The sequence below is a fragment of the Sebastes umbrosus genome, unplaced genomic scaffold (assembly GCF_015220745.1).
Source record: "Sebastes umbrosus isolate fSebUmb1 unplaced genomic scaffold, fSebUmb1.pri scaffold_161_arrow_ctg1, whole genome shotgun sequence".
Classification (NCBI taxonomy): Eukaryota; Metazoa; Chordata; class Actinopteri; order Perciformes; family Sebastidae; genus Sebastes; species Sebastes umbrosus.
In genome coordinates, this window is record NW_023618478.1 from 9,726 (window position 1) to 29,985 (window position 20,260).

Below are 20,260 nucleotides of genomic sequence, written 5' to 3' on the forward strand. Positions count from 1 at the left end.
TGATTAAATTATTGATCGTTTCATGTTTTCATTGTTCATTTATTGACCAACTTCTTGCTTTTCTTCTTTCTCTGACTCTTTCTATTTAGTTGTTCTTTTTCTTTTCTCTTTCATACATTCTTTTTATTACATTTCTTATATATATATATATATATATATATATATTTGTGTGATTTCTCCTTTTATATAAAACCATATTGTATGAGCATGTTGAAGGACCTGAGAACATTTTCAGAGTCAATAACTCTGAGCTGTTGGAACTGACAGATGATGAATAACGAATCGTGAACTTTGTTCTTCGCGTGTTCGTGTTTTAACCTGCTGGATAAAAACGTCTCAAACTGACCTTCACTCATCAGTAACTGATGGCGTTCGGACGTGTGGCGATGACCTGCGATGAGTTCTCACTTCCTGTCTCGGCCTTGCAGGAACAGGAAGTCGTCAAAGCGTTGTCAGGGAAACCATAAATCAGCGTGTTTCTGTGGAGACAGGATGGGCTGAAGGTTAATCAGCTGACAGAGACGTCCTGAAGTTTAACCTGAGAGAGGAAGCTGAACCTTCATCGCCATCGGACACGGGACGACACGGTAACCATGGTGACATGACAGGATATTATGGTCTGTAATAGACACAGACATTCAGCAGGACGATGAGCCTCCACAGGGGGGAGACGGAGAGCTGAAGGGGAGGCAGAGTGAATCCTCCTCTTCTTCTTCATCACTCAAACGTCATGTTGATGTCATTCAGTGAGTCTTCATCATCTCTGATGTCATCACAGTAAAACATCCATGAATACACCAGAAATACTCACCATGCTTCATCAGTTTCCTTCAGTATCACAGTAAAATAAGAATATAATAACAGAGTATGATTTCAGTTTACTTTTTATGGGGATATACTTCATAAAAATTACTATTGACTTGGTTTATACTGACAAGTATACAGAAAACTCTAAGTATATTTGGCTTATACTGCTCGATGGACTTGATTCACTTGTAGTTCACTTCATAGTTTAGTTGCAGTACAAAATACACCTTATATGTAAACTAGTTGTGAACTCAAAGTTTACTATTCTAACTAGAAAGTGGGCAATTTAGTCCCAAGAAGTATCGATGTAGTTCACTTACAATTATACTACTAGTACTTTGATATTAGTATACTTACTACACAAAGTATACTTGGGAAATATACTACATGGACATTAAAGAGACCAGAGACGTGTCTGTGAAGAGAACAGCATCTATCTGATTAGCAACGTTTATCACTTCCTCCATTTCACAATAAAAAGTCAAATTTCAAACTGAGCAGATACGTTTTATGACGGAGTATCAGGAACACATGAAGGAAAAAATAAATCTGAGATTTCGAGATTAAAGTCATAACTTTATGAGAAAAATTGCGTATTACGAGAAAAGTCATAACTTTATGAGAATAAAGTCGTATTAAGAGATTAAAGTCATACATTTAAGAGAAAAATGCCGTAACTTCACGAGAAAAAAGTTGTATTATTATCAGAATAAAGTCGTAAATTTACAAGAAAAATCATAACTTTATGAGAAAAGTCGTAATATTAAGAGATAGTCATAAATTTACGAGAAAAAAGTCGTAATATTACGAGAATAAAATCAAATTTACGGAAGTTATGAATTCATATCTCTCATATTCATATCTCTCATAGTATCTGGACAGTCTTTCGAGCTCCGTCCGCCTGAAGATGTTTTGTGAACACAGATGGTGATGTCTCACTCTGATCACAAAGTAGAGTCCAGCAGACGTCATTTAATCTTTAGAGACATTTATTCAGCTTACATGTCTTTTTAATTATTATAGTTAATCATCAATATCAGACAGAAACAGACTTTTGATTACAGCAAAGATCATCAGAATAAAAGTGAAACAGATGTAAATTCTTCAGGTAAACAGAATCTGAATCCTGTGACGTCATCTCAGAGATTTTAGTGTTTCTATTCTCTTCTGAGATAATTAGATATTAATAAAGCTGCCGGGTAATTATTATTATCACATCTGTGTATTTCTCTGAAGATGAACGACAGCAAACATTCATCATTGACGCTGATTATTGATCATCGTTTTTAGTGCAACTCGTTGTTTTTATGACTTCGTCTTCATGTGACAGTGCAGCCTGCAGGCAAACCGCAGGGACAAGAATACCCCAAACCCTTCAACTGATGAGACTCCAAATAAGAATACAAATACAAATAAAAATACAAATAATAAAATAAAAATTTAAAGTGAAATAAAACAAAATGAAATAAAATAATAAAAACTTTTCACCACATTTATATTCATGTATAGATATTTAAATCATTCAATAACAATCACACGACTCCAGCGACCATTCCATGAAGGGTTTTTACCCAGAATGCCTCACAGCATCAGGACTATGTAAACATACAAAATAAGAGCGAGATTAAACCCACAACCCTGCTGCCGCAGCTCCACTTTCAAAATAAGAGCTCTAGTAGAAATTAAACCCACAACCCTGCTGTCTCAGCTCCACCTTCAAAATAAGAGCGTTCAGTAGAAATGAAACCCACAACCCTGCTGTCTCAGCTCCACCTTCAAAATAAGAGCTCTAGTAGAAATTAAACCCACATCCCTGCTGTCTCAGCTCCACCTTCAAAATAAGAGCGTTCAGTAGAAATTAAACCCACAACCCTGCTGACTCAGCTCCACCTTCAAAATAAGAGCGTTCAGTAGAAATTAAACCCACAACCCTGCTGACTCAGCTCTTTGGACAGGTCCACCTTCAAAATAAAAGCAAAATTAAACCCACAACCCTGCTGCCTCAGCTCTTTGGCTCTTTGGACGGAAATCATCTTTACTGTTGATTAATATAATATATAATTTATATATATATATATATATATATATATAACGTATAATAAAAAAGGATTCATATTTCTAATAAAGATCAGCAGTGGACAGGAAATGGGTGTGCTGACAGGAAGTGACCTCACTGTTGGTTTTTCAGGTTGAGGAAGCGCTGTGACTTCTGTCTGGCCATGCGGTGCTGCTGCTGCGCCACCTGAGCGTCTGATATGGCCACCTGCAGCTTCTGTAGGTAACCATGGTAACCAGGTCAAACATGAAGGAATTGTTATTGTATTATTATCATTATTATTATTATTATTCATATTATTATTATTATTATTAATAATAATAATAATAATAATGTTATTATTACCTGAGCACAGTTTGAGTCTCTGAGCTGAACGCTCCTCACCGACTCCTGACCGTCTCTTTTTGGCAACTTCAACTTCTGATGCTCCTGAAACAGACAGACAGTCAGAGAGACAGACAGAGAGACAGAGAGACAGACAGACAGTCAGAGAGACAGACAGAGAGACAGACAGACAGACAGTCAGAGAGACAGAGAGACAGACAGACAGTCAGACAGACAGAGACAGACAGACAGACAGAGAGACAGACAGACAGTCAGAGAGACAGACAGAGACAGACAGACAGACAGAGAGACAGACAGACAGTCAGAGAGACAGACAGAGACAGACAGACAGCACCTTGCAGTAGATTTTCAGTTCAGATCCCGTCACAGCTGGAGGACGATAGAAGTTCTCAAACAAACACTCCCACTCTCTGTTGAAGTGACCCACGAAGTCGATCTCCTTCACACACAGAACCCTCCTACAGGACAACAACAACAACGACAACAACAACAACAATAAATAACACAGAACCCTCCTACACAACGACAACAACAACAATAAACACAAACAATAAATAAACTGTAAAAAAACAACACAAACAATAACTAATAGTGTAAAACAACAACAACACAGACGAACAATGAAGAGCCGTGTGAGCAGAGCCGTGTGAGCGGAGCCGTGTGAGCAGAGACGTGTGAGCGGAGCCGTGTGAGCGGAGCCGTGTGAGCGGAGCCGTGTGAGCAGAGACGTGTGAGCAGAGCCCCGTCGGGCCGCTGAGGGGTCGTACCTGTTGGTGACGATGATGTTGGTCTTGCGGTGTCCAGGATACGGACAGTGATCTCTGAACACTTCACCATCCAGCTGTTTGATCTCTGAGCGCTGCAGAGACAAACACAGGATGCTCAAAGACAACAGAAAACACACTAACACACTCCTTTATATCATATATATATATAATCTCTCTCTATGTGTTGATGGTGAAGGAGATGTTTGGACGGAGGTTTTAGAACTCTGAACTCACTTGAAAAACAATGATGTGTTGAATCCCTCAGTTTCAGTTTCAGTTTCAGTGTAACGAGCAGCGTGACCCAATTATAGATTTCTCTCTATTGTTCTGATTCAAAATTAAATTATTCAACAAATATAGTTTCAGGGGAACGAAAGCTGAAGGTGATGAGGTCACGGTGTCAGCTGGAGGCTAACCAGAGCAAAGACTGGAGGCTAACCAAAGCAAAGACTGGAGGCTAACACTAGCAGTGGGCTAACATTAGCTGGAGGCTAACACTAGCAGTGGGCTAACATTAGCTGGAGGCTAACACTAGCAGTGGGCTAACATTAGCTGGAGGCTAACACTAGCAGTGGGCTAACATTAGCTGGAGGCTAACGCTAGCAGTGGGCTAACATTAGCTGGAGGCTAACGCCAGCAGTGGGCTAACATTAGCTGGAGGCTAACGGTAGCAGTGGGCTAACATTAGCTGGAGGCTAACCAAAGGAAAGACTGGAGGCTAACGCTAGCAGTGGGCTAACATTAGCTGGAGGCTAACGCTAGCAGTGGGCTAACATTAGCTGGAGGCTAACCAAAGGAAAGACTGGAGGCTAACACTAGCAGTGGGCTAACATTAGCTGGAGGCTAACGCTAGCAGTGGGCTAACATTAGCTGGAGGCTAACACTAGCAGTGGGCTAACATTAGCTGGAGGCTAACGCTAGCAGTGGGCTAAAGCTCCACATCTAAATGTCCTCTGTGTTGTTGTCTGAATCCAGATCTCAGACATTAGAGATGAGTAACTGTGATTGGAGCTCTAGAGCTACAATATCAGAGAAGCGTTTCAGAGACGGAGAGGAAATGATGCTAATATTTAGCCTTCTGCTAACAGCAGCTAACGTGAGCCGTTAGCTGCTGTTAGCAGAAGGCTAAACTATTAGCAACCCTTTCTCTCCGTCTCTGAAACGCTTCTCTGATATCGTCCGACTCTCTTTGTGACTGACTTTACTGAAGGATAGTTAACTAGAGACATCCAACAGAGGACAGCGCCGGGTCACGGTCCCTCTGCCTCACTCCTCGCCGCCAGGAGACCACTTCACCTGCAGTAGTCTCCAGCGGCGTAGCGGTCTAATCTGGTCCCGCTGGTTCATGTTAACTTGGTGAGTGACGGCACATGTTGACAGAAACGAGGATGTTCTTCAGACGTTGGTTAAAGTGTGAATAAGGAATGTAGTTTTATTAAACTTCAGGTTTGAACACAAGCGTTACAGACGTCTCCCACTCCGTTACTGCTCACACACACACAGAGTTAAACAGAGTCAGAGGTCAGAGGTCAGAGGTCATGCATAATATCAGTTCAGACTGAATTATACAAACGTCACAAAGACAGAAATATTAAATATCATATATTCATATACACATTTTGAATGAATTCAAAGGTGATGCTACAATCTTTTACAAAAATATTGCAAAGATCTACCGGCGGTAACACAACCACGGCTTTATAGTAAAATAACTTCCACCGCCTGTTGGATAATTAAATTATGAATGGTTATAAACAGAAACTATCATACAAACTGTTAAGAGTTATAAACATAAATAAAATAAAGCTCTTCAGTATTTCAGAAATAAAAAGCAGAAATCTAGAAAACAAAGTAATAAAACGGAGAGCTGAGTGTAAACATGTTTGAGGTATGAGAGAAAGATATTGGTTTTGGCATGCATAGAATTATCTCAGCACAATATTTATAGATTAACGTACAGTATAAATATCAATATTCATAGATCAAAGTATAATTAACAATATTTATAGATTAATATAGAAATTACAGTATTTACAGGACGAAACACTAAAGCTGTCTGAGACGGAGGGAATATAGTTTACAGTCTTTAAAAGCACTTGAATGATAAAGTTGATCCATTCAAACCCTGTTTATTCCTCATCAGGCTGCATGTGACACAAACACAAGAAGAAGAAGAAGAAGAAGAAGAAGAAGAAAAAGAAGAAGAAGAAGAAGAAGAAGAAGAAGAAGAAGAAGAAACAACTGGTTAGAGGCAGAAATAAGAAAAATCCACAAAGACGGATACTATAGTTTATTTATATAGTTTATAAAAGAGATGCTCCGCAGAGACCTTTAGGTTATTATGTCTTAAAGGGCAACACACACCGACAGTGACGAACCTGACTATTAAACCCTGACTACTTCTCCAGGAACCGACTACCGTACCCTGACTACTGCTCCAGGAACCGACTACCGTACCCTGACTACTGCTCCAGGAACCGACTACCGTACCCTGACTACTGCTCCAGGAACCGACTACCGTACCCTGACTACTGCTCCAGGTACCGACTACCGTACCCTGACTACTGCTCCAGGAACCGACTACCGTACCCTGACTACTGCTCCAGGAACCGACTACTGTACCCTGACTACTGCTCCAGGTACCGACTACTGTACCCTGACTACTGCTCCAGGAACCGACTACCGTACCCTGACTACTGCTCCAGGAACCGACTACCGTACCCTGACTACTGCTCCAGGTACCGACTACCGTACCCTGACTACTGCTCCAGGAACCGACTACCGTACCCTGACTACTGCTCCAGGTACCGACTACCGTACCCTGACTACTGCTCCAGGTACCGACTACTGTACCCTGACTACTGCTCCAGGAACCGACTACAGTACCCTGACTACTGCTCCAGGAACCGACTACTGTACCCTGACTACTGCTCCAGGAACCGACTACAGTACCCTGACTACTGCTCCAGGTACCGACTACCGTACCCTGACTACTGCTCCAGGAACCGACTACCGTACCCTGACTACTGCTCCAGGTACCGACTACCGTACCCTGACTACTGCTCCAGGAACCGACTACCGTACCCTGACTACTGCTCCAGGTACCGACTACCGTACCCTGACTACTGCTCCAGGAACCGACTACCGTACCCTGACTACTGCTCCAGGTACCGACTACTGTACCCTTACTACTGCTCCAGGGACCGACTACTGTATCCTGACTACTGCTCCAGGAACCGACTACCGTACCCTGACTACTGCTCCAGGTACCGACTACCGTGCCCTGACTACTGCTCCAGGAACCGACTACCGTACCCTGACTATTGCTCCAGGAACCGACTACCGTACCCTGACTACTGCTCCAGGAACCGACTACCGTGCCCTGACTACTGCTCCAGGAACCGACTACCGTACCCTGACTATTGCTCCAGGAACCGACTACTGTACCCAGAACCGACTGTTGTACCCCGACTACTGGATCCAAGTCTTTACCTTACTTCTGTACCCGACTACTGTGCCCCCACCAGACTACTTTATCCCAACTCGACTACTGTACCCGAATCCAACACCTGGATCCAACTACTGGACCTCCACTATCTTCTCTGCCTGACGACGCTGCTGGTGTGTGTAGCACCTAAAAACCCGGGTCAGGACCACTGAGAACCGCTTCTATTGAACTGTTTTGTGTTTTTCATTGTAAATAAAAGACCCCGAAAGTTGAACACCTGAACTGATGCTGCTGATGCTACTGATGCTGCTGATGCTGCTGATGCTGCTGATGCTACTGATGCTGCTGATGCTGCTGATGCTGCTGATGCTGCTGATGCTGCTGATGCTGCTGATGCTACTGATGCTGCTGATGCTGCTGATGCTGCTGATGCTACTGATGCTACTGATGTTTCTGACCTCTGGAGGGTCGGCTGTTTCTTTAGACCGGGTGCCTGACTGAAGCTCAGAGACTTCCTGTCAGGAAGTGACATCATGGTTTGGTAGAAACAGAGTAAAAGAGTGAAAGTGAATCAAACCTGAAAGAGGTCGAAGCCCTGCGACTCCGTCAGGTCATACGGTCGGATGATCCCGTCCTCCCTGATCAGACGCACTGGTCGCAGTTTGGTCACTTCCTCTGTGGACTCCGCCACTCTGACATCACAACACACAGAGACACACACACAGGTTACAACCCAGTGATGGTGAACGATGACAGCCAACCATCACATCTACTCTAAAACAATACTGATCACATGATCGGCTGACACGGTTCAGTCTGACAGACGCTCCTCAGGGTTCAGTAGCCCATTTAATATCTGTAAATTAAATAAAAGTGTGTCTGTGGTGTAAACCGGAGCTGAAGCAGGTTCATGTTCAGTGCACAAGATGCTGTTAGATGCTTCTGTCAGGTGGGATATCTCACCTTTCATGACCTCTACAGTGACAGCATGAAACAGTAACGTTCAACAGGTTATCAAGAACTGACTGATGTCACATGACAGATGGACCCTCCACACAGAGGAGGAGGAGGAGGAAGAGGAGGAGGAGGAGGAAGAGGAGGAGGATGAAGGTCACTGAGGCAGCTGGGAAATGTTTCAGGAACAGAAGCAGGTTGTCGAGGCGACGACTGATTTATATAAATGTAAAAATGAATTTTTTTTCAGCTCGTCAAATGATCCATGCGATCAAGTAGTTGTTGTTGCAGACGTGATTCTATCATAGCTGTAATATTAGAATATAAATAGAGCCTTTATTCTGACTGACTTTACTGAAGGATAGTTAACTAGAGACATCCACAGATTTATACGCCCTCAGTTTATCTTTACAGCGCTGCCGTTGGCCACCGGCCCGCTGGTCGGACGCATGGCTACTCTCCAACAGAGGACAGCGCCGGGTCACGGTCCCTCTGCCTCACTCCTCGCCGCCAGGAGACGACTTCACCGGGAGGAGAGCAGGCGTTAGCTAACCAGCTTGTCCGGAGACTGAATCAGGAGATAGGTGTGTCGTTCCAGCTCTAGTATTTACACATAGTTTTACATATTTTGTAGTATTATTTACAAATATTTCAGAGTAGTGAAGTTTTCTCTCTGATGCAGCCGTTAGTATTTCTCTGAATCATCGTGTCAACCAGGAAGTTAAACTCAGGCAGAACCATGTGATCATTCAGTCAGCCAATCCCTGAGGACAGACCAGGTGATGCTGGAATTACGTTTCCGAGAAGCTTCGCGGAAAACGTCTCGGTGGTCCTGCACAGAGCAGGGGCTTATGGGTAACCGTGTGTCTCCAGAGGAGTCGACCCATCCTACAAATCTCAACAACTCGTCGTGCGCTTCGAGCGAGCCGATTGGTTGATTCAGCTCGTTGGGAGACGGGTTCTAAACAGCCACGCTAATGCATCCGTGTGACCGGCGTGCACGTTGGCCTACGTCAGAGGTCAGCAATCTGCGTCTCTTCAGCTCCTCTCCAGAGGCTCCCTGTGGAGGTTTAAACATGGAAATGAAGAACTGTTCTTTGTTTACATTTTCATTTTTATTTATCATTATTGTAGGTCTATGGTACGACGCTACGACGGAGTATTAGGAACACGTTGAGGAAACAATAAAAAAATCTGAGATTTAGAGAAAAAAGTCGTAATATTATAAAGTAGTAATTTTACATGTTATTTTCTTTTTTTCTTGTAAAGTTATGACTTCATTCTCGTTATATTACGACTTTTTTCATTTTTTCATTTGCTCCAGACAGATTTGGTATTTTTTATTTTTTGCCTAAAATGGCTATTTTGATAGTAAAGGTTGCTGACCCCTGACCCCTGACCCCTGGCCTACGTGAATGAACGTGAGTTTACACGCCGCCGTTCTCCATCAGCGAACTACTCTCTGTGTCTGTTTGCTGCAGCCGCTCATCAGATTCCTCCAGAAGACGGATGTGAGTGTGTAATTTAATTCAAGTGTCAGGTGACTCTCCTCAGGGGGGCGTGGCCTCTCGACTCACGATGCTGCAGCAGGCGGAGAGGGGGCGGGGCTTACCGAAGGGGGGGGCTACGAGCTACGAGCAGTGTTAGAGTGATGGACGATGTGAGCATGAATCAGTCCAGGACACGATGGATGACGTTTTTATTTTGTGACACGATGCAGCGACTTACCGTCTCGTCTGCTGCACAACAAACATGCAGAAATACACAAACTGCTGCACGTTAAAGCTCGTCTCCTTCAGCTCTCACTTCATCTGGATGATGTTCAAACTGATCCTGAACCCCCATAATGAGAGGTTTAATGAGACGGACAGACTTTACATGAGCAGTGATGAAGGAGCTGAGCTTTAACGTGTTTAATGTGAAATACTCACACACCAAAACCACAAGAAAAAGAACAACAGAACTCCAGGAAACGACGACACGAGACAGAAAAAACAAAAGCAGAAAAATGTGTAAATTAGTGAGCAGACAGAAGAACAGAGGAGACAGCGAACACGTTGTGAAGCACACAGACAACACAGGAAGTTCATTAAGCAACCAGACCACCATCGAGACTATCTGAGAGGAACCAAAGAGCACATGTTGTTGTGACGGTGTCGCGTACCTCTGGATGCCCTGGAAGGTGCTGCTCGCCATGTCCACGATGCCGCCCGTCGGCCGAGCGACCACGCCCACCAAACCTTTCCCGATGCCCTTAAAGAAACCCGCCGCTCCCTCCTTCTTCGCTCCTACAGACGCATAGAATAAACACCGGTACAGGAGATTCTACTGCGGCTCTACTGCAGCTAGAAATTATATATCTGTTTAACACCACTCATTTATTTAACACATCAACACAACTTGTGATTTTTAGGTTGTAGCGGCTCAGTTTTAAAGTTAGAGTGAAGATACTGGTATCATATGAAACTCTAAACCTGATGAATCCATCGGTACCAACCATGTCAGACTAGCTGGTCATGAAGAAGGTTAAATAACGCTCCAAACTTACGCTAAATTTTCGGGAGGAAAAACTGTCATGTCCATTTTCAAAACAAGCCAGACAATGTAAGAGTGTTATTTCACCTCCTTCATGACAAGAAGGTATTTTTCTGACTTTTTTCTGATATTTTTTTGAACATTTTTTTTGGACAAAAGCCCTCACACATTCACACATCTGGAGGTCAGAGGTCAAGGGACCCCTTTGAAAATGACCATGACTGTCTTTCCTTTCCAACATTTAGTGTCAGTTTGGAGCGTTATTTAACCTCCTTCATGACCAGCTAGTCTGACCTGGTTGGTACCGATGGATTCATCAGGTTCTACAGTTTACTATGATAGCAGGATCTTCTCTCTACAACCTAAAAATAGTGTTAATGCGATAAAGAAATTAGTGCTGTTAAAACAAATGAGTGTTATTATCACGTTAACTTTGACAGCTCTAATATTAACAGTAAATAAAAATATGAACAGAAGTTATTATTGTGTTATTTATGACAGGAAACGAGGGAGAGAGATGATCATAGTTCCATCACTGTTTACTGTGACATCCTTCTGACAGCTGCTTTTCAACCTCATTCATTATTAATAACACTGTAAATGTTCCAGCTGTGTGAACTAGAACTCTGACGCGGCCTGATGACAACTACGTTTATGTATTAAGAGAGAAAACTCACCCTCCATCGGTTTGGTGACGATGCCTGTAACTCCGCCCATCACGCCCTGCGGAGACACACAGTGTTACTGACCTCACATCAGCTGACCGGGGGAGGGGGACAGAACCGGACGAACAGAACCGGAGGAACAGAACCAGAAGAACAGAACAGGGGGAACAGAACAGGAGGAACAGGACCGGAGGAACAGGACCGGAGGAACAGAACAGAACCGGAGGAACAGAACAGGAGGAACAGAACACGGGGAACAGGACCGGAGGAACAGAACCGGAGGAACAGAACCGGAGGAACAGAACAGGGGGAACAGAACAAGGGGAACAGAAGAGGAGGAACAGAACAGGAGGAACAGAACAGGAGGAACAGAACCGGAGGAACAGAACAGGAGGAACAGAACCGGAGGAACAGAACCGTGTCACCGGGACGTCTCTCTGACCTTCAGCAGTCCTTTTCCTCCTTTAGCCAGACTCTCTCCGAAGTCTCTAGGCGGTCGGTTCATCTCCTCTCGCCGCTTCTGTTGGTACTCTTTGTCCATGGTGATGGCCGCCAGCCCTTTACCCACTGAACCCGTGATCCTGGAGACCACACCGGCAGCGCCACCTGGAGGACGAAACAGTGAGCTGCTCCGTTAAAGTTTCCACAACTCAAAGAAGTGATTAACAGTCCTGAAATATTAAAAGAGGAAGAAGAAGCAGCGACTCCTCCGTCGGCACATGAACTACTGGAGACTTTCAGACATAGAGCAGCAGGCTCTGGTTCAGGTTCAGGTTCAGGTTCAGTTTCTGGTTCTGGTTCCTTACCGACAGTGTGACCCAGCAGGCTGCGGACTCCGATCGCAAAACCTTCCGCAAACTCTTCTGGACCCTGGACGGCCCCCTGACGAGAACACACAGAGCAGTCAGTGTGTTAGAGCAGAAACCGAGACCGGGACCAGGACTCGAGTCAGTCCAGGTCCAATTTATTACACACAATATTTGACTTGAAACTAGAGCTGGAGATAATATCACGTTAAAGCTAACTTGCTTTAATGCCACCAATTTTTTTAACGCAACTTGTGATTTTTAGGTTGTAGCGGCTCAGTTTAAAAGCTAGAGTGAAGATACTGTTATGTTAAATAACGCTCCAAACAAGGGGTCCCTTGACCTCTGACCTCCAGATATGTGAATGTGTGAGGGCTTTTGTTCAAAAAAAGTCAGAAAAATGTCAGAAAAGTCCCAAATAGTCTGAAAAATGTCAGAAAAAAAGTCAGAATATTATCCAATAAAAACTCTGAATAATACTAGATATCATGAAGGAGGTTAAATAACGCTCCAAACTTACTTGTCGAGGAAAAACTGTCATGTCCATGTTCAAAGGGGTCCCTTGACCTCTGACCTCCAGATCAGTGAATGTAAATGGGTTCTATGGGTACCCACGAGTCTCTCCTTTACAGACATGCCCACTTTATGATCATCACATGCAGTTTGGGGCAAGTCATAGTCAAGTCAGCACACTGACACACTGACAGCTGTTGTTGCCTGTTGGGCTGCAGTTTGCCATGTTATGATTGGAGCATATTGTTTTATGCTAAATGCAGTACCTGTGAGGGTTTCTGGATCAATATCTGTCATTGATTTGTGTTGATAATTGATTTACAATAATAAATATATACATACATTTACATAAAGCAGCATATTTGTCCACTCCCATGTTGATAAGAGGATTAAATACTGGACTGATCTCCTTTAAGGTTCATTTATAACAGATAAAACATGTGCGATTGATCAAGATTAAATATTTGAATTGATTGACAGCCCTGATCCTGTTAACGGTGAAGGAGACGTTCACGTGAAATAACAGAAGCTTGTTGTCATGGTGACGACTGGCAGAGCTAACAGCCTTTCAGACACCATCACACACCGTTTTGTTCCATAAGAAGTTACTGAGGGGGAACATAAAGATCTCTGAGGTCAGTTTCAGATTCTGGCGTGTTCTGGACGTAAACTGTCACGTTGTGCTGAAAATGTTTTGTGTGTGTTGTGATACCTGGAAAGGTTCGTAGAAGAAGGCCTCCACTCCCTCAGACAGACCTCGGATCAGTCCAAACGGGTTTCCCAGGACGTCCAGACCCAGAACCAGAACATACATCTGCTTCAGGAACTGCAGCCACAAACAAACACCAAACATCAGAGAGAGACAGGTCCAACACAGGAAGGAAGAAGAAGACTTTGGGGTTACGATGACCTCCACGTTACCTGTTCAGAGTAGTGTCGGACCACCGCCCACATCAGCTTCTCTCTGCGGTAAAACTGGTACTTCACCTCGAAGAAGGCCAGTCTGACAGAGAGGACCAGAAACAACACATTCAACCAGACGGGACGACTTTAACTAATGACTCCTCTTCCTGTGGCTGCAGACGTCACACTGATGACAGAGCAGCATCTGTACGGCCCAGAATGCATCTCTCTACAACAAAAAAACAACACTGTGAGATGCAGCAGGAAGCGTCTTACTTGAAGATGAGGTCATCGACGTCGGTCAGCGTGGCTCCGATGCTTTTCAGCAACAGGTTGAAGGACTGAATGGCCTCCGTCTCCTGAGCCGAGTCCTCGCCGCTGGAGCCCAGAGACAAGCTGAGATGGAGCTGAAATATTAAATATAACAACAGAGACAGGCTGAGATGGAGCTGAAATATTAAATATAACAACAGAGACAGGCTGAGATGGAGCTGAGTTTTAAGATTTTTCACCAAGTTGCTGGTGTACGATTTATTATTTTAATAATAAATAAGAATTCTAAAAACAAAAAGAGAAACTTTAATCAACACAACCTGAACATGTTTTCAGTTCTACTGACCACCAGAGGAAGTTCAAACCCTGCAGGTGAGCTCACCTTGATGGGCGAGATGTGGAAATGTTCGAAGAAGCTGAGTCCTGACGTGTCGGTGAGTGACGCCTCCATCAGCTCCGTCTGCAGCAGCTGCAGGTCTTTCTCCAGCAGCCGTGACTGAAACACAACGTGTCCCACATTTAACCCTCTGTGTGCTGTTCATGCGTGTCAGGGAGTTGAACCATCAACCTGCTGCCTCGCCTTACCTTCTGTCCGTCGGCCTGGGGGTCAGCGGCAGGTGTGAACAGAGCCAAGATGGCCGCCAGGAAACCCTGATCGATCTTCACCGCCATCTCCTGAACCAGAGCCATGAAGTACCTGAAGAACACACCGACACGGACAATACATCAGACCGCCACAGACCATACATCAGACCGACACTGGTCATACATCAGACCGCTATGTACATTAAACTGTTTTATATACACGTTAAAATGGTTTATCTTGACGTTAAAATGGTTTATCTTCACGTTAAACTGGTTTATCTTCACGTTAAACTGGTTGTTACTCACTTGAACTGCATGACGCTGCTGTGCTGGTTGAACCTGGTGATGACGGACACGTCGATGAACGGCTTCGGCTCTGTGGAGGCAACGAAGATTGAACGTAAATGTTATCAAAGAGTAACTTTTAGCTACTGGAGCTATAAACAGAGGAGCTCTTTAAGGTAAAGGATCAACAGAGAACAGGTGAGTGGGTTACATTAAAGATGTACAGTAAGTGAGATGATCCACCTGAGTCCAGAGCGATGGATTTGGGAGGAGGAACAGGATGGAAGACGATGGGGAAGATCGCACCTGGCAGCTGGTTATCCACCTGCACACAGAAACCACGTTGGTCATACAGGTGAGTGTGTGTTCAGGTGTGTGAGTGTGTGTGTGTTCAGGTGTGTGTTTACCTGCAGCCAGTGCAGCTGCGCCCTCAGGCAGCGCTGGTGCGGGGACTGTTTGAACTCCACCTGGATCCCAGACAGGAAGTTCCTCCTCACCGGGCAGGAATACGGCTGACGCATCATCATGATGGCTCCGTTGAGGTTGACCTGACGACCGGTGACATCACACACTCTCACTCAGCTCATTGGACTGAAATCTAATAATCTGTCGGTTAGTCTGTGTGTGTGTGTGTGTGTGTGTGTGTGTGTGTGTGTGTGTTGACCTCTGACCTCCAGGTTGGTCTCCAGTTTGACCCAGCCCCCCGCGGTCTTCCCGTTCAGCTGGCTCTGGTAGGTTTTCTCCAGTAGGTTGATGTTCTTCTGACTGAACGGCTTCCAGCGGTTCTTTGGCTTCATCTCCCAAACCACACCTGAACTGTAACACACACACACACACACACACACACACACACACACAGAATCACACCTGCACTCCTCGCTAGCCCCACTAATCTCTGTGGTCACTGCCCCCCTCTGTGATGATGCGTTTACCTGGTGATGCCGATGTAAGCGATCTCCTGCCGGTTGCCGTTGTTGATCAGCGACAGTCCGAGGTTCTGCAGCGACACCTTCACTTCCTGTTCGAACTGTTCGAGCTCCTCGGCCTGGCGGGCCTTCGTCACCACGGCGACGTCCTCGGTGAACAGCAGCACCCGCTGGCGTCCGTCCAGGAAGGAGACCCAGTGGACCTGAGACAGGCTGTCGTAGGAGAACTGACCCACCTCGTCCTGTAAAGACCAGAGGGGGGCCGACGGTCAGCTCGTTTTTCTGTCTTTATGGGGACCCTGTAACGGCTGGTCCCCACAAACCATTTAAACCAGTTTAGAGGCTGTGTTCTTGCTAACGCCGCTCCCTCTCTTCATTCACTCTATAGCTTTGTATTACTTTAACACACGATTTTTAGGTTGTAGTGGGTTCAGTTTTTAAAGCTAGAGTGAAGATACTGGTATCATAGTTAACTATAAAACCTAATGAATCCATCGGTACCAACCACGACATAGTGAAGGTTAAATAATGCTCAAAACTTACACTAAATTTTGTTGAGTAAAAACAGTCATATCCATGTTCAAAGGGGTCCCTTGACCTCTGACCTCCAGATCAGTGAATGTAAATGGGTTCTCTGGGTACCCACGAGTCTCCCCTTTACAGACATGCCCACTTTATGATCATCACATGCAGTTTGGGTCAAGTCATAGTCAAGTCAGCACACTGACACACTGACAGCTGTTGTTGCCTGTTGGGCTGCAGTTTGACATGTTATGATTGGAGCATATTGTTTGATGCTAAATGCAGTACCTGTGAGGGTTTCTGGATCAATATCTGTCATTGATCTGTGTTGTTAATTGATTTACAATAATAAATATATACATACATTTGCATAAAGCAGCAGATTTGTCCACTCCCATGTTGATAAGAGGATTAAATACTGGACTGATCTCCTTTAAGGTTCATTTAGAACAGATGAAATTAAACTTTTGAATGTTTTTTTTATTAACGGACAGAATGAAGCCCACAGACCTTCAGCAGGTCCAGCTCTCCAGAATGCTCCATGCAGCTCCAGCTGAGCGTCCGGACGCCCGCCGGGTCGTCCCACGCAAACCGCCGAGCCTCGCTGGGTTTCAGCTCGTGAACCGTCGCCGAGCCGCTGAGAGAGCGAACAGTTAGGTTCTCATTAAACTATCAGAAACCTTCTAAACTAATTTAACCAAAATAAAATGTGAGTGTGTTTTATCATGTTGCTGTGTGTGTGTGTGTTGACCTCTGACCTCTGCCTGTAGCTGATGGTGACCCAGGGAGTGTGGTTGAGCAGCAGGGCCGGAGCTGCTCCTTCATAGTAATCAATGAAGCTGATGATGGTCGAGAGGTCGGACATGTTGACGTCCACGATGATCCCGCCGCACTGAAAACACACAGTTCAATAAAAACAGGCCCTGAAACGTACGACACTCACTCAGAGTGATCAGCCGAGACACTGACCATGTCCAGGCTCAGCAGGGTGCCGGTGTCCTGCCGGTTAAAGTAGAAGAACTTGGAGGTGGATTCGGATCCGACCACACGGACGCACAGCTTCCCCGAGCCGTTCTCCGGCCACAGAGGGAGGCACTGCAACACACAACAACAACAGCGAGATGACAACACGGCTACTCCGGGGACGCTAACTAACACACCGTCTCTGTCTGGGGACACCCAGACACTCACCTCGGTGGAGGAGATGTAGTGCCACCTGGTGGAGTCGTGGCCGGTGACTTCTCCCACCTCCAGCTCGTACGAAGACTTGTTCACCAGAGTGTAGAACGGACTCATGGTGACAATCCGGGTCAGGTTGAAGCTGCTCATCTGGATGCTAACGCCCACCTGGACACACGGACAGGAAGGAGGAAGAATCAAACTACGGCTGCAGTGACTTGTTTGCTCCATAAAAGGTAAAAGAAAATAGTGAAAACACGTTCATAACAACTATAACTATAACTATAACTATAACCAGACTGGGCTTAATGTAAAACTACATTTAACAGCTTTTATTGGCTTCAATCACTGAACTCAACCGACGGGCCTTTAAAACTCTGCAAAGATGAGAAATGCTACGGAATGATTTATCTAAACCCGTCTGAACAGGATCTGAAATGAACTTTTTATTTTATCTGCAACTTTTGAAATCTCTTCGCAAATGAAGGAATAATATTTTAGATCTGTTGTCATTCAATGTTTGATATATTTAACATAAAAAGCATTATATACACGGTAAAATACAGTGTTGGAATTACACTATGGAGGGAGGGTAGCCTACTATACACTGTACGGTACTTTGTTATTGTCATCTATAGTGGTTATTTACATAAAAACACACAATTTAAATCATTTTAATTATTTAAATATTTGCTTTGATTAAAAGAAATCTTGGTAAGTTGTTATGAAGTTCAACAGGTCATAACTCTCTCTAACATCTATTTTATATTGATGTGAAAACATCTCCTTCAAACAACTGGATTTATTCAAGTTTCTCACCAAAAACTACATTTTACCAGATTACATTTGAACACATCATGATAACGTTGTAATTTACCTTCATCCAATAGTCATTCTTACTGAGCCAACTTTGAACTCCTCATAATAATAACTCAATGGCACCTCCGTTAACGTTGGTATCTCCGGTATTCATCCAGTCAGGACTGTGCTGCTAACGGCTGCTAACAGCTAACGTTACTAACTCTCCTCCAGCTGATTTCAACACAGGTTTGTTGTTCACAGTGTTTCTTTATCAGATAGAAATAGGATACGCCCCTTCAGGTTTAGTAGCGCCACGCTGTTGAGCACTTTTTCTTCTCTCTTCACCGTGTCTCCGGTCCAAAACAAACTGAAACCTGATATAGCGTGTGTATGCGTCATTGTGCAGCGTAACTGTGGGAAAGCATCAATAAGAGGAATCGATGGTCTTTAGTAAGAGAACCTTGAGTTGAGATTGTTTAATCTGATTTAATCTAATCTGATAATCTCACTGAAAACAAACACAACATGAGCAGCATCAGAGACGCCGAGTCAGCCTTTTTAGTTACCAGGAAGTCCATGTTGCTGGCGGGACAGCGAACGCAGCCGTAACTTCCTACGGTGTCCAGAGAGAACCCGTCAGACCAGGAGCTGGTGGAGACGCACAGCTGGAGCTGCAACAAACAACAACAACACACTGAACTACCAGATGTTCTGGACCAGAATGGAAATCTGTAGATGGTGACCTGAGTTTGTCCTGAGGGTGGCGCTGGAGGAAAGGTTTATTCTCCGGAGAGCAGCACAGCGTTTAAGAGTTATTCTCACCTTGCTCTTGCTGAAGAGGTTCTTCTTCCTGAAGGAGAACAGGACGATGTCCCGGAAGTCGGCGGGGTGTTTGACGCTGACGTCCTCGGCTCTGTACTGCAGCACCCGAGACGTCTTGTTGATGATCCAGTACGGGCTGAAGAGCGACAGCAGCAGGCGGCCCGGCGTCTTCGTCACATGAACGCCCACGTCCACCGTCATGCTGGCGTCCGAGTCGCAGGTGAGGCACATGGCCAAGAACTCTGGCATTTCCTGTTGGACGCGGACGTGTCCGTGCCAGTCGCGGCCCTGATACCTCATCAGCACCAACGACATGATCTCACCTGAGATACGAGCGTTCAGGAGGTCCGACGTGTTGCCTTCCTGAAGCTCGTAGGAGTCCGCTGAGCTCTGAGGAGGAGAGACCACATCAGACCACATCAGACCACATCAGATTACAGGACTGGATTTCTGATATAATCTATAACCTAAAGACCTTTTACTACTTCTGTCGTACCTCCATCATGTAGCGGACGGTGTAAGGCAGCAGGTTGCGCAGCGTGGCCACAGGGTGGAGGTGGATGACGTAGGCGGGGTCCCAGTCCTCCTCTCCGTGATTGGCGATGTGTCGCAGGTCGTCGGGGACGGCCAGCGTGCTGACCATCAGCGGCAGCAAGCTGCTGTCACTCGCCGGACACTGCAGCACCGAACGCACCTCCGAGCTGCGGTGCACCTGCTCCTTCCACGCCACGCAGGTGGACGACGGTCCGTACTGACTGTCCAGGCAACCCGCCGGACGCACAAACAGCTGACATCTGGGGGGGGGGGGGGGGGGGGGGGCATAAAACCGGCACGGTCAACATCTCCTGAACACCTACAAAGACCGACTGACAGCTCTGCAGACAAGCCGTCTCCTTTCACAGGACGACTGGACATGAGAGGCGATGTGATGCTACCTGTATGTTTCTAAGGCGATCTGAAACTCCTTCTCGGGTTCGGCCTGTCCGACGCTCTGCAGGCTCCTGGACGTCGGACAGTACTTCAGGATGGTGAACGGCACCGAGAAGTGATTCTTTATCTGAAAACACA

General features: G+C 45.2%; 1 protein-coding gene across 1 annotated transcript in view; it reads right to left on the reverse strand.

The window, feature by feature from the left end:
• Window positions 1–1,778: 1,778 nt before the first annotated feature.
• The window catches only part of vps13c (vacuolar protein sorting 13 homolog C), a 40,850-nt gene continuing 22,368 nt past the window's right edge, over window positions 1,779–20,260 (reverse strand). Inside the window, exons 33-59 of the mRNA XM_037763129.1 lie at window positions 20,128–20,249; window positions 19,689–19,986; window positions 19,193–19,582; window positions 18,937–19,041; window positions 17,582–17,737; window positions 17,360–17,485; window positions 17,149–17,282; window positions 16,901–17,027; window positions 15,875–16,110; window positions 15,614–15,758; window positions 15,350–15,490; window positions 15,186–15,267; window positions 14,964–15,033; window positions 14,658–14,769; window positions 14,455–14,568; window positions 14,076–14,206; window positions 13,818–13,899; window positions 13,609–13,722; window positions 12,384–12,459; window positions 12,020–12,183; window positions 11,590–11,635; window positions 10,542–10,665; window positions 8,001–8,115; window positions 3,976–4,067; window positions 3,543–3,666; window positions 3,209–3,292; window positions 1,779–3,079 (exon numbers count right to left, since the gene is read on the reverse strand). Of these exons, the coding sequence (XP_037619057.1) occupies window positions 2,978–3,079; window positions 3,209–3,292; window positions 3,543–3,666; window positions 3,976–4,067; window positions 8,001–8,115; window positions 10,542–10,665; window positions 11,590–11,635; window positions 12,020–12,183; window positions 12,384–12,459; window positions 13,609–13,722; window positions 13,818–13,899; window positions 14,076–14,206; window positions 14,455–14,568; window positions 14,658–14,769; window positions 14,964–15,033; window positions 15,186–15,267; window positions 15,350–15,490; window positions 15,614–15,758; window positions 15,875–16,110; window positions 16,901–17,027; window positions 17,149–17,282; window positions 17,360–17,485; window positions 17,582–17,737; window positions 18,937–19,041; window positions 19,193–19,582; window positions 19,689–19,986; window positions 20,128–20,249 (3,612 nt within the window). The 3' untranslated portion in view covers window positions 1,779–2,977. The remainder of the gene's footprint in view (window positions 3,080–3,208; window positions 3,293–3,542; window positions 3,667–3,975; window positions 4,068–8,000; window positions 8,116–10,541; window positions 10,666–11,589; window positions 11,636–12,019; window positions 12,184–12,383; window positions 12,460–13,608; window positions 13,723–13,817; window positions 13,900–14,075; window positions 14,207–14,454; window positions 14,569–14,657; window positions 14,770–14,963; window positions 15,034–15,185; window positions 15,268–15,349; window positions 15,491–15,613; window positions 15,759–15,874; window positions 16,111–16,900; window positions 17,028–17,148; window positions 17,283–17,359; window positions 17,486–17,581; window positions 17,738–18,936; window positions 19,042–19,192; window positions 19,583–19,688; window positions 19,987–20,127; window positions 20,250–20,260) is intronic.